Genomic DNA, 13,769 nt, shown 5'->3' with positions numbered 1-13,769 from the left:
ACATATATTTGTGAATAAATATGATAATAATTTACTGTATTTGTCTGAAAATTTGTTGAAAAAGTACAATATCTCATGTTTATATGAAGTATGAATAAGCTATAGTATACAAATGAACATTTAACTTTTATAAATTTTGGTATTTGAACGGTGTTCTACGCGTGTACTAAAGATCATAATTTATTAACCTTGTTAAGTAAAATTGTAGGTGTTGCCATCACTTCATCTTTAAGATACCGTTCACTGACTGTTGATCATTTCTGTGTTCTTTTCCCCTTACATGCAGAGAACAATATCAACAATTCCAAATGCAAACAATACATGTATATTGCAGCTCAATGTTACTTTGTGCAATTCGAATCATTGTATATAGCTAGAAAATAAAACTCATATTAACTGAAAACATAAAAGGACTTCTTATTTTTAGCACGATCATTGCATGAATACTTGTTGTATACCAAGAGACCCATACGATGGCCGTAACAAGAAATGAGTTGTACTGATATTAATTATTATTGTTTATTCAATCTCATCTTCAACGCATGATAGAGGTTATTTACATGTACTTCATATTCTATAATCGGACAAATCGATTCAATACTAAACAGAAGATTTCATAATACATTAGCATGTTAATATCATTTATATCAATGTTTAATTCCACCTGGATTAAATGCATCCCACAATTAAAGTCATATTTAAAAACAAATCCACGTAATCAATAGGGTTTGGGTGTTGTTTAAACGTTTTGACTCATTCCAAATATCTTAATTAATATTATTTTGTTGTACATACAGTACAAAAACCATAAATTGAATGCGCTTGTAAACTAATCATAAAACAATAACAAAATGGTAACCTTTAGATTTTCATGTTACATACTCGAGCCAATCGTACCAGTGAAGATACATAAATACCGGTAGGTTGTGACAAGGGAACGTCACCATCTATAGATGGATAACTAATGATAGGAAAAGAAAAATCATCTCTTTTATCATAAATATGTGTATTAAGCTTTCCGTTAATGATATAGATATCAATATCGAGATAGAGCAGAGGTCATTGTATGTATTAGCTTCATTTAAAGTAAGTTCAACAGGATAATTTTTGTAGTATACATACTAAAATCGTAATTATTTACAACCAGTATATCCTCAAAATATCCAAAAATATCATTAAATTTTTGTAGCAAATGTTTTGCGATGGGTCTTTGCTGATTTTCGTCAGGAATGAGACTCATAGCAATACAAAAAAAAACACGTCCACAATTACACAGTAAGACCCTTATTTGAATTCCATTAACTTGATTATCCAAAGCGAACACAGATGACTTGTGCACGGTAGGACCCTTATTTGAATTCCAATAACTTGATGATTTAGGGAATCTCCAAAGCGAACACAAATGCTATCTAGTCAAAACATGAAGGGCGGTTATAAAATCAAAACATGTCCCATTGACATAGTTCTTTTGTTTATTGCTACTAAAAATGACATAAAAGAATTTTAACATATGTTATCACATTCTAGCTTTTTAAATACCCATTTAATTAGGTGTGTGATTTTTTTCTTAATGAGAATATGAGGGAAAGGGGTATATAGATTTTTGACGCTCAATAAGTAATAAATTAATTTACTTTCAAAGGCATTACTTATACAAATATTTGAAAAAATTCTTATATGGTCATTTTTAAAAATTTCCTGTTACAACACTTTGAAATTTTCGACAACCAAGGATTTTCTTATCCCAAGAATACATTACCTTAGCTTGTTTAAAACTTATAGTTTTATTGATTATTTGACCAATACAACAGTCCATTTATGAATTTTTCTTGTGGAACAAATCTAAGAAGAAAAGAATGATCAGATAATTAATTAATATATTATGTAATGCACTTATGTATAGCTGTATGAGAGGGTCGCAAAAAAATAGAGGGACAGTCAAACTCATAAATCGAGAATAAACTTACAACGCCATGGCCAAAAATGAAAAGGGCAAACAGACAAACAATAGTACACATGACACAACATAGAAAACTAAAGAATAAACAACACGAACCCTACCACAAACCAGGGGTGATCGCATGTGATCCGGAAGGAAGGGTAAGCAGATCCTGTTCTTCATGTCGCACCGATCGTGTTGCTTATAAGATAACAAATCCGATCTAATAGTCTTATTCGGTAGGACTCATTCATGAACGGGAAGGTGATTGAAGTTACGATGTAAGGAACATATTTTGTAAAAGTGCACATCTATGTATCCTCCAGTGCATTGCAATTTTTGTATTTGATTAAATTTTATTATTAATTTGTTCCAATGAATTAAATGGATTTCCCAGTAAAATAAAATTCGATAATTTCACATGTGAAACAATCATGGTTATTTCACTCTCTGACGTCATACAACAATAGGCGTTCTCAAGACGTCGATAACGGCGAATCAAAAAAAAATTGCAAATGCGTCGAAAAAAGATTTATTGTGTTACATATTTTACATTAATTTAAAAAAAAAATCCATTTGCCAATGTAATAAAGAGAATAACTTATTAAAGAATGCAAATATAAAAAAAATATTCAACTCGATATGAGTGAATTAATGTGGTGTTCGGTCACACGTTGAATATTTTTCTTTACTTGAATTCTTCGATTAGTAATTCTATAGCAATCTTTAAAAGTGTCTGAATACAATTCGTGGTTACTTTTTCTCTACATATGCAACAGATTGAAACAATGTATCTAAATATAGCTTTCAACGTGGTAAAACGTGTTCGTTTATGACAGGACAAACTCGCGATCAATACTACGTATACATATATATATATATACATTCATAATTACATTACTTACAATTTACATGTTCTGAACAGAACACCAAGATGAAATTTGTATTGGTACTTGCCATTTTCATTGTTTGTGCTGCAGCAGTGACAGTTCTTAAAGTTAAAAGTAAGACATCTTTATCGTTATTTGAAAATATATTATTTTTTTTAATACAATGGACAAGAATTTTCTGTTGTCTTATTGTTTTCTTCAAATTTGTGATGTGTTTTTATACATTAATGCAGAATCAAAGTACAATTATGTATGTAAAATAAAGTTTAACTTTTTTTAGTTTTAGTTTTTTCGAGTTGATTACAGTCTGGTTTTTAATACAAATGACAGCATTTAGATACGTTTTTTTCAATCTAATTTTATACGAATTTGTTTAGTTTGATCTGTTTTTAACAACCTATGATAACAAGTAGTCAGGCCTACTTGATTTTTTAAATTTTGAATAGTCAGTAAACGAGTATATTTTCTAATATATACTTTTCGTATTTTCTAAAATCAATTAATTTCTGTTTGTTCTTATTGCGCATATCAACAGCTATAAAACTAGCATATAAATAAATAATAAAAAATATAGATTGACTGGATCAAATTTAAAAAAAAAGTTGTTCAGGAAATGTTAAAAAGAAAAGATCAAAAACAACAAACGATTGATATCAACTGTCATATTCCTGATTTGAAACAGTAAAACATTATCGATTTAACTTGGATTTATTGCTTATTTGCTTCGATAACAGTCACACATGCATCCGTTATATTGAACAAAACTAAAAGACATAATAAGTTAAAAGTGACATTGTGTTATAACTAACAGTTAACCATTCCATAGGAATGTAGACACAGTGTACAATTAAGAATAACAGTATTTTTTTCTATATTTTCTATAATTAAATAACGGATTATAAAAAAATAGAAATTATATTTGTATCAATTGCATATCTAGATACACGTCAATGCAAAGCTAAAGGTGGAATGTGTAAACAAACGTGTGCTGTAGATGAAGAAGACACAGGTTCATGTTGCCACAATAGTAATAGATGTTGCCAGCCGCCTACATGTATTGGTACGTACAAATGTTACACAGGTTCATGCTGCAATAGTGATATACGTTGCTTACCGCCTACATTTTATGGTAAGTAACATAGGTTCATGCTGCAATAGTGATATAAGTTGATAGCCGCCTACATATTATGGTGTGTAACACAGGTTCATGCTGCAATAGGAATATAGGTTGATTGTCGCCTACATATAATGGTGTGTTACACAGGTTCATGCTGCAATAGTGATATAAGTTGATTGTCGCCTACATGTTATGGTATGAAAACCGCGTACACATATTACTGTTGATTGATTGTGATTTCTTGATTGAAACGAAAAACAGTTTTGAAGACTAAGGGATACAGTGCGAAATGTCGAACGAATTACTCCTTTTCTATAAGTGGTATGCAGACTTTAGCAAAATCACGAAAACAACTTATTCAACAACACGTCAAATATAGAGATCGGATTAAGGTCAACGTATATTTACCTTCATTCATTAACATTGTTACCATCAATAAAGAAAAAATCCACTGTTCATGATATTTTTTGGTCGTACTTTATCATGTTTATTGATCAACAGAAATTATTTTTTTTTTATTTAGATAATTTGGTGTTTATTGACGACCTTTACATCGTTAATGGCTCTACTATTTCTTTGCAATTTCTACAACTTCAAAGATATCAAGTTTTAATTTATGTCATGAAAATCTGTCTTTTGTTTTGGAATATTAGTTATTTTTCATGACTTGGATTCTTTGCAATACACGTCTGTCCAAACATCGTTTAATTTATAAACATTTTATCATGAAGTAACAATAATGGTCAGGAATTTGTACAATTGGTAATTTTCTAAAATAAATTAAAATAACTGCGATTTTTTTTACAAGACAATAAAAGCAAACGCAGATGTGTTTTTAAGGTATAAATTATACTTACATTATTTTTAGGTTTAAATGTAAAAAAAAAAGTTCATGAAGACTACATGTTAGATATTTGTAATAATACTTTTCTTTGCGTGAAATCCTAGAATTAGTGCAACTCATTTATAATATATTATGACCATTGTCTTGTCTTTCTTATCTATTCTAAGACACGCTTCAGTATGCCCAGTGTAAAGCTAAAAACGGAGATATTAAACCTGTGTGTGATGTTAATGAACAAGATACAGGCATAGGCCCTTTTTGCAATACAAACAGATGTTGTGAGCCGCCGCCTACATGCATTGGTATGTAACAAATATCTTACCCGTTGTATAGTTTAGTAAGTCGCATTAACTTTTTGAAACAAACAATGTGCCGGAAAATGTAATTAACATGTCACTTCCATAGTGTATACATCTAGGTAAGTAAAATGTGTGTCACAACTACTAGTTCTGTTTTGACGATTTGTTTACCTTTTTTAATAAGAAATTATCAGAAAATTTCAGGATTGTTACTTCTTATATAGACGTAGGAAGATAAGATATGAGTGTCAATGAGACAAATCTCCATCCACGTAACAAATTAATAAAGAGTAACTATTAACGGTCAAGGTACGGCCTTCAACATAGAGCATATATGTTTGCTATTTAAAAACAAGCGCGAGGTTTGACTAGCCTCAAAACCAGGTTCAACACACCATTTGTTTTATTTAAATGTCCTGTACCAATTCAAGAAAATGGGTATTGTTATATTATAGTTCATTTCTGTGTGTATGACATGTTAGTGTTGTGTTTATGTTGTGTCGTAGTTCTCCTTTAATATTTGATGTCTTTCCCTGAGTTTTACTTAGTAACCCTGAATTTTTTTTTCTTATTCGATTTATGAATTTTGAACAGCGGTATTTTGCTGTTGCCTTTATTTGAGTAGTGAAAAGATAGACAAACATAACAACTTAAAGACATGTTAATTAATACCAAAACACATTTCATATTCTTTTACAGATTGCAACTGTCGTAAGTTCTCGTATTAATTATAACCTAAAAACACCACACGTTTGATCATTTAATCTTAACACTTAACCTATTGTATAAATATAGATTCTCCCATTGCATCGAATATGATACAAGACAGATATTTTTTTGTTTTATTTTAAAAGCAAGGCTCGACGATTGATTTAATGGTAAATTTTAACTTTCGAGAGTGGATACATATCGTACTGTACAAGTTTTGATGGTGGAATCTGTTTCTCATATGATTTTAGACAATATGCAGAAATCTTACTTCTTCTTTTCGAACTACCTACAAAAAGCTGCGTTCTATCTATGTAATGTCATGAGGCATTGTCGTCACAATAGACATTTCAGAGGAGAGTAAGTTAATAGGACGTCATAATCAAATACAGACCAGTGAATAACTCAGATTGACAAGTCGATTAAATAATGATAATGAACGGGTCAGGAAAAGGATAAATCGAGTAAGAATGAGATAAATATTGTCTCTTAACCTTGAGGTCATGATTTCGAACCCGCATGTGTTACGTCTTCCTTGGTAATAATTGTCAGTTTTCTTGCCAAAGATCGTGGGTTCTTTCCGTGAACAGTGCTTTCTTCTTCAATAAAAATTTACCGTCTAGAAAAAGGCATTATCATTGTTACATCAATAAAAAAAAACTCAATAATACTATATTTGAACAAGGCTAGAATCATTCCATATGAGTCAATTTGATGCAATGGTAATGCAACAATATTTAATGCTGATTGCGCTGCAAACAGGCTTGTTTGGTGAAGGCACTAACACATTAAATTAAATTATCACGCGTATGAGAGGCTCTTCCGTATATTTCGAACAATCTAACACAAACAAATAAAAGTCCAAACAGGACAGGTAGAACCATTAAAACCCCTCACTTGACCAGAGGAATATAACAGTACACATTAGATTCACAATGAACTTGCTTATACGGAAAGTTTGTAAAGGTAGAATCAGCTGTTGGTTGGATACTGATGCAACGCGAGTATGGTCTTGAGGAAACGATGATAGTCCGTCGGAAAGGGACGATAAATGGCTGACCCGTGTTAAGAGATAGCCATATCTCTTGCACGTTAAAGACACCCTTGTAGATTTCGAAAAAGAGTAGGCTAATGCCGCTACAAGGCAGCACTCGCACCCGCAAAGTGAAAAGGGATTAATATAAGTTGCAAAACTTGTTTCCCAATCCACTATAAATAAATATGTTTAAACTAAACTAACGAAGACAAGACCAACAGTTATAACAAAAGATAATTTTTCTTTAAAATTATATTTTTGTTTTAAAGGAAAACGGTAACAACGTTACACATATAAAGTTTGGTATTCAACATGCTATAACTTCAAAAATTGTTTTTCATAAAAATTGAAAGATGATCCAATTGGTTCCAATGCTTTCATAAGATGAAAAGTAGTTCCTTATCTTTTAAAAACAACCATCTATTTCGATACAAGAATTCTACTTATAAACATCTGACTAATTTACTATGACAGGTACATGTGGTGGAATATTTAATGGACCTGTTGGAAGTTTTACGTCACCGAACTATCCTTTATCCGTTAGATATTGTAACAATCACAATTGTTATTACAATATCACAGTTGCAGAAGGTTTAAAAGTAATGCTGAAATTCACTTACTTTCATTTAGAGGCGGCACTCCCCGATACCGGCGGTCTGCCTTATGACTTTGTGCAGGTATATACATATTCAAATGATTATAAAAATGTTTAAAACATGCTTTTTAAGTTATATAATTGTATTCATGTATGTTTTGGGGATTCTAAACATTGATAGAAGACTTGTTTGCCATCACATGTTTTATTTCTTTTTGCCGTATTTTTCTTTCTTTAAAAATTGTTTTATACAAATAAAAACAGAATAATCAAACCTAAAATCAAAATTAAATTAGAAGTCGAGAAAATTAGGTTATTGTAGTTAAAGCCGTTATCTTAAAAAAAAACAGCAACGAATTATAAAAAAAGTATGCAAAACCAGACACAGAAAGTAACAAATAGGAAGCATGCATATTTATTGTAATGAAAAATCGATAGCAATGCTCTGTTTTACATTATGTTATCGTCCAGTGGACAGTAGATGCAATGTGATACTAAAACATCATTATCTATTTATAATAAATGATTTTGATTAGATATATGATGGTGAGGTTAAAGCCGAAGCATTACTAGATACTTTGTATGGCGGTCCTACTGAAGGAAAAGAATTTAATTCCACTTCCAATAAGATGATCATTCACTTCGTAACTGATGATCGTGACCGTTTTCCTGGGTTCAGTGTCAGTTATAAAACCTTACAGTAAGTGACAGCTTATCCTATTAAATGCATGATTTACACATTCAAATCAAATAGTTATATAAAAACCAGAAGCAGACTGAGCCTAACTTACCACAAAAATCAATAAGCATGCTTGAGAATCCATGAGCATAAGAAGGTTGTGTCGTCCTGATTGTGCCAAAGTATCGAATATCGTATAAAGTACTAAAATGTATCTCATAAGAGTAACTCGTCCCTTCAATATCATAATATTTGTTTTGTTCTTCTACTGAAAACATATATCAATGTAGAATTATACCTATCTTGTAATTAAAGTAAAAGTGAGACGAAATATACCAAAGGGACATTCTTACTCATAAGTCGGATATAAACTGTCAACGCTATGAGCACACAAACGAACAACAGACAACAATAGAAAACTAAAAACAATATATGGAACAGAATGTTATCAATTATTATTATTTCTGAAGTATATCCATTTTAATTGCAATGCATGTCTCTTTTGCAGATGATTCTCCTACACAAAATGCACCAAGTGAAAATAATACCAGAAAGGAGTTAAAAGAATACGTAGCCTGCAGCATACTTCGTTATTCATTATCAACAGTTGGAACTTTTTAGTTTTGGTTTTGAACATCATTAAAGATAATAAAAAAAAAGATGATTGTTAAACATACTCCCAAAAAGGTTTTAAGTTATACTTAGAAAAAGAACCAACAAAATCCCCATACACAATTTCGTCCCGAAATTGATAAAGGTTATCAGAGGTACCCTGCTTATAAAAAAGAACTAAAGATACCAGAGACACAGTGAAAGTAATAGCTCGAAAATAAAATATCAACGCCATGGATAACAAACACATTTGTTACGCCAGACTTGCGTTTCGTCTAAGGATTTTCGTATCCCAGGATTGGATTACCTTAGCCGTATTTTGCATAACTTTTTTTGTTAATTTTGGGACCTCATTGATTTCCAACTTTGTACTTGTTTGGATATCTTACTATTTTGACCTGAGCGTCACTTATGAGTCTTTTGTAGACGAAACGCGCGTATGGTGTATCAAATCATAATTATGTTACCTTTGATCAATAAATTCGTATACACAAGGATCAAATATTCAAGAAGGTTATTAAGATTTTACCAATTAAAAAAAGACCGTTTAGTTCAACTTCAAGACTTTACAATTTTCATTTCTTTTAAATCTAATTTTAAATTAGCCAATTTGCATTTATTTAAGTAAGGAGTCAGAAAAAAAAGAGGGACGAAAGATACCAAAGGGACAGTCAAACTCATAAATCTAAAACAAACTGACAACGCCATGGCTAAAATGAAAAAGACAAACAGAAAAACAATAGTACACATGACACAACAAAGAAAACTAAAGAATAAACAACACGAACCCCACCAAAAACTAGGGGTGATCTCAGGTGCTCCGGAAGGGTAAGCAGATCCTGCTCCACATGTGGCACCCGTCGTGTTGCTTATGTGATTTCAAATCCGGTAAATAGTCTAATTCGGTAGGTCACATTCATGAAAAGGAAGGGGATTGTAGTTACGACGTAAGGAGCATATCCGATATCATTTGTGAAACGGTTATTCCATAACGGTCAACCAACTCGTGATGGCGTCCGTAAAATTTACGAAGGGATGATTTCAACTTCACCATTTGGAACTCTTGGTTTAATAGCTTCCTTGTGAGCAGTAACCCTCTATCAAGAAAATTATGATAGGAAATGCAAGCAGGGTAATATCGTATCAATTGGGAGATGTATACCCCGTATGCAGGTGCTGCTGGAATGTTGCTACTTAGAAATGAAAAGTTCACAATTGGAAAGCTGAAATCATCTCTTTTGTCGTAAAGTTTTGTTTTCAACCGACCCTCATTGTCAATTTCAGTTTGTTTTAGATTTATGAGTTTGACTGTCCCTTTGGTATCTTTTGTCCCTCTTCTATATGTAAGTCAAGATATGAAGCCGACTTAACTGTATCTGTAGTATCCTTTGTCTCCAATTCGATGGGATAGATGCGTTCCACATAGTCACCGAATTTTGAATTGTTTAGTGAAAGAACGTCAGCTATATAGCGGAAAGTAGAGTTAAAGGATATTGCTAACTTCTTATCTTTCTTCCTAAGAAGTTCCTGCATGAAGTCAGCCTCATACTAATAAAGTAACAAGTCGGCAAGTAGAGGGGCACAGTTTATTCCCATTGGGATGCCGACAGTCTGTTGAAAAACACGTCCTCCGAACGTTACAAATATGTTGTCAATCAAGAAATCAAGCATCTTGATAATATCGGTGTCAAAGAATTTTTTGTTTGAATCAGAGTGATTCTTTACAAAGTACGATTTATCCCTCCCTAAGACAAGATACTTGTATCTACGTTGGCCATTTTTTTTTATGAAGCAAAGCAATACAAACTCTTTCAATTTGTCTTTTAGTTTGGAATGTGGAATACATGTGCAAAGAGTAGAAAAGTCAAATGTTTTAATACTGTTACAAGATGAAAGAGAGTTAGATTGTATGTACTCTAAAAGATCTTTGGAATTTTTAAGTATCCACATCTGATTCACGCCACCTCTAGAATAGGCAGTTTCACAATAACTTTGAAGGCCGTCTTTGATTGCTGATAAAATAGATGTTAATAATTTAGAAAGAGGTTTCGTGGAGCACTTGGAATATCCAGCAATATACCGTTGTTTGTAAGGACACTTATGTAGTTTAGGTATCCAATATAGTGATGGAAGATCCAGTTCTTCATCTTTGGTTGAAATACCAAAGGAACAAAGAGCAGACCGATGATTATCCAGGATTTCCTCTTTGGTAAGTGTCGTGAGGATATATGTTGAGTTTCCCAGTGAATTGTCTATACCTAATTCGTTTATCAAGCAATTAATGTAGTGACTTTTACAGACAAAAACGATGTTATTTGGGGCTTTGTCTGTGGGGACAACAACATATTTATCATGGAGGTCGGATAAGTGTTTAGCAACATTTGGGTCTTTAAAGATTGACGTAGCATGGGCATTGATGGACCCATTCAGTTTCTTAATTCTGATTTGTATTAACGACCTCACTGCCTTAATCCATTCGGATAGAGTGTCTACGTCTTCCTTTTCACGTTTAGCCCATTGCCTTGCATAATCCTCGACTGAGTCCATCAAAATTTTAAAGTTGAATTTCCAATTGATGGATTTAGGCTCACGATAGTTCGGACCTTTCGATAACACATTTCGTAGAGAAGTGTTATTAACAATGTTAAGGTCACCGGTAATAACGTGGCCAGCAGGATTATATGTGAATTGGGAAATAGCACAAGTGCAATCAGGATGTTTAGACTTGAAGTCGTCAATATCGAGATTCTGCAAAAACTATGCTGATGAAATTTTTTCAGCTTACAGGTCCAAATAATAGAAATGGTCACGTTATCCACCAAAGACTTTCAAATTAGCTGATACACCGCTGAGGAGATTACAATAAATGGGGAAGTACACATAGGAGCAAGTCATTTTAATTTCGGTCTAACATGTTGTTTGTCTGTTTGTCTTTTTCATTTTTAATAATGGCGTTGTCAGTTTTTTTGGGGTTTATGAATTTGACTGTCCCTCTGGTATCTTTCGTCCCTCTTTTGTGGACAATAAACACTGTAATCACAATAAACAAAGACTAGGGTGACGTTAATACAAGTCTGGATTGATCCATTGTGACTACAGACACATTAAAGCACCTTGCAAAACTATTGCTAATACTAGAAAGTAATTTCATTATTAAATTTTCCACACAAAATCGTGTGAAGTTTAAAGGAAGAGAAGTCAAAGTAGACATTTAAATCAAAACGTTTCATTTGTTGTGAAAAGGTTTGTATCATTCTTCCGAACACTGTTTATAAGTCATCTGCAAACCAAGTTCAGCATTTTGCCGTTTTGTTCCCCATAATTCCGCCTGACGTAGTTTAAGATAATTGAGAAACTCTGCATCTACACTGCTAAAAATGTTCGGGAATTGAACTGTTCGTTACTTTCTTTTCCCCTTCCTATTATGCATGATATTTTCATCTACAAAAACCCTTGCCTCCTGTCTGCGAATCCCTGTTGTATTACATTACTTACAATTTACATGTTCTGAACAGAACACCAAGATGAAATTTGTATTGGTACTTGCCATTTTCATTGTTTGTGCTGCAGCAGTGACAGTTCTTAAAGTTAAAAGTAAGACATCTTTATCGTTATTTGAAAATATATTATTTTTTTTAATACAATGGACAAGAATTTTCTGTTGTCTTATTGTTTTCTTCAAATTTGTGATGTGTTTTTATACATTAATGCAGAATCAAAGTACAATTATGTATGTAAAATAAAGTTTAACTTTTTTTAGTTTTAGTTTTTTCGAGTTGATTACAGTCTGGTTTTTAATACAAATGACAGCATTTAGATACGTTTTTTTCAATCTAATTTTATACGAATTTGTTTAGTTTGATGTGTTTTTAACAACCTATGATAACAAGTAGTCAGGCCTACTTGATTTTTTAAATTTTGAATAGTCAGTAAACGAGTATATTTTCTAATATATACTTTTCGTATTTTCTAAAATCAATTAATTTCTGTTTGTTATAATTGCGCATATCAACAGCTATAAAACTAGCATATAAATAAATAATAAAAAATATAGATTGACTGGATCAAATTTAAAAAAAAAAGTTGTTCAGGAAATGTTAAAAAGAAAAGATCAAAAACAACAAACGATTGATATCAACTGTCATATTCCTGATTTGAAACAGTAAAACATGATCGATTTAACTTGGATTTAATGCTTATTTGCTTCGATAACAGTCACACATGCATCCATTATATTGAACAAAACTAAAAGACATAATAAGTTAAAAGTGACATTGCGTTATAACTAACAGTTAACCATTCCATAGGAATGTAGACACAGTGTACAATTAAGAATAACAGTATTTTTTTCTATATTTTCTATAATTAAATAACGGATTATAAAAAAATAGAAATTATATTTGTATCAATTGCATATCTAGATACACGTCAATGCAAAGCTAAAGGTGGAATGTGTAAACAAACGTGTGCTGTAGATGAAGAAGACACAGGTTCATGTTGCCACAATAGTAATAGATGTTGCCAGCCGCCTACATGTATTGGTACGTACAAATGTTACACAGGTTCATGCTGCAATAGTGATATACGTTGCTTACCGCCTACATTTTATGGTATGTAACATAGGTTCATGCTGCAATAGGGATATAAGTTGATAGCCGCCTACATATTATGGTGTGTAACACAGGTTCATGCTGCAATAGGAATATAGGTTGATTGTCGCCTACATATTATGGTGTGTTACACAGGTTCATGCTGCAATAGTGATATAAGTTGATTGTCGCCTACATGTTATGGTATGAAAACCGCGTACACATATTACTGTTGATTGATTGTGATTTCTTGATTGAAACGAAAAACAGTTTTGAAGACTAAGGGATACAGTGCGAAATGTCGAACGAATTACTCCTTTTTTCTATAAGTGGTATGCAGACTTTAGCAAAATCACGAAAACAACTTATTCAACAACACGTCAAATATAGAGATCGGATTAAGGTCAACGTATATTTACCTTCATTCATTAACATTGCTACCATCAATAAAGAAAAAATCC

At 32.1% G+C, this 13,769-nt stretch overlaps 1 protein-coding gene across 1 annotated transcript; it reads left to right on the top strand.

The window, feature by feature from the left end:
- The first annotated feature begins 2,861 nt into the window (after window positions 1-2,861).
- LOC134695340 (neurogenic locus notch homolog protein 3-like) lies at window positions 2,862-5,100 on the top strand. Its single transcript, XM_063556564.1, has 3 exons — window positions 2,862-2,943; window positions 3,770-3,889; window positions 4,958-5,100. Exons 1-3 carry the CDS (start codon window positions 2,874-2,876, stop codon window positions 5,098-5,100), a joined length of 333 nt encoding a protein of 110 aa, XP_063412634.1. The 5' UTR covers window positions 2,862-2,873.
- The last annotated feature ends 8,669 nt before the right edge of the window (window positions 5,101-13,769 follow it).

Source organism: Mytilus trossulus, chromosome 13 (genome assembly GCF_036588685.1).
Source record: "Mytilus trossulus isolate FHL-02 chromosome 13, PNRI_Mtr1.1.1.hap1, whole genome shotgun sequence".
In the NCBI taxonomy this organism is placed as follows: Eukaryota; Metazoa; Mollusca; class Bivalvia; order Mytilida; family Mytilidae; genus Mytilus; species Mytilus trossulus.
Note: the sequence above shows the minus strand (reverse complement) of the source record. Positions and strands in the feature narration are given on the sequence as shown.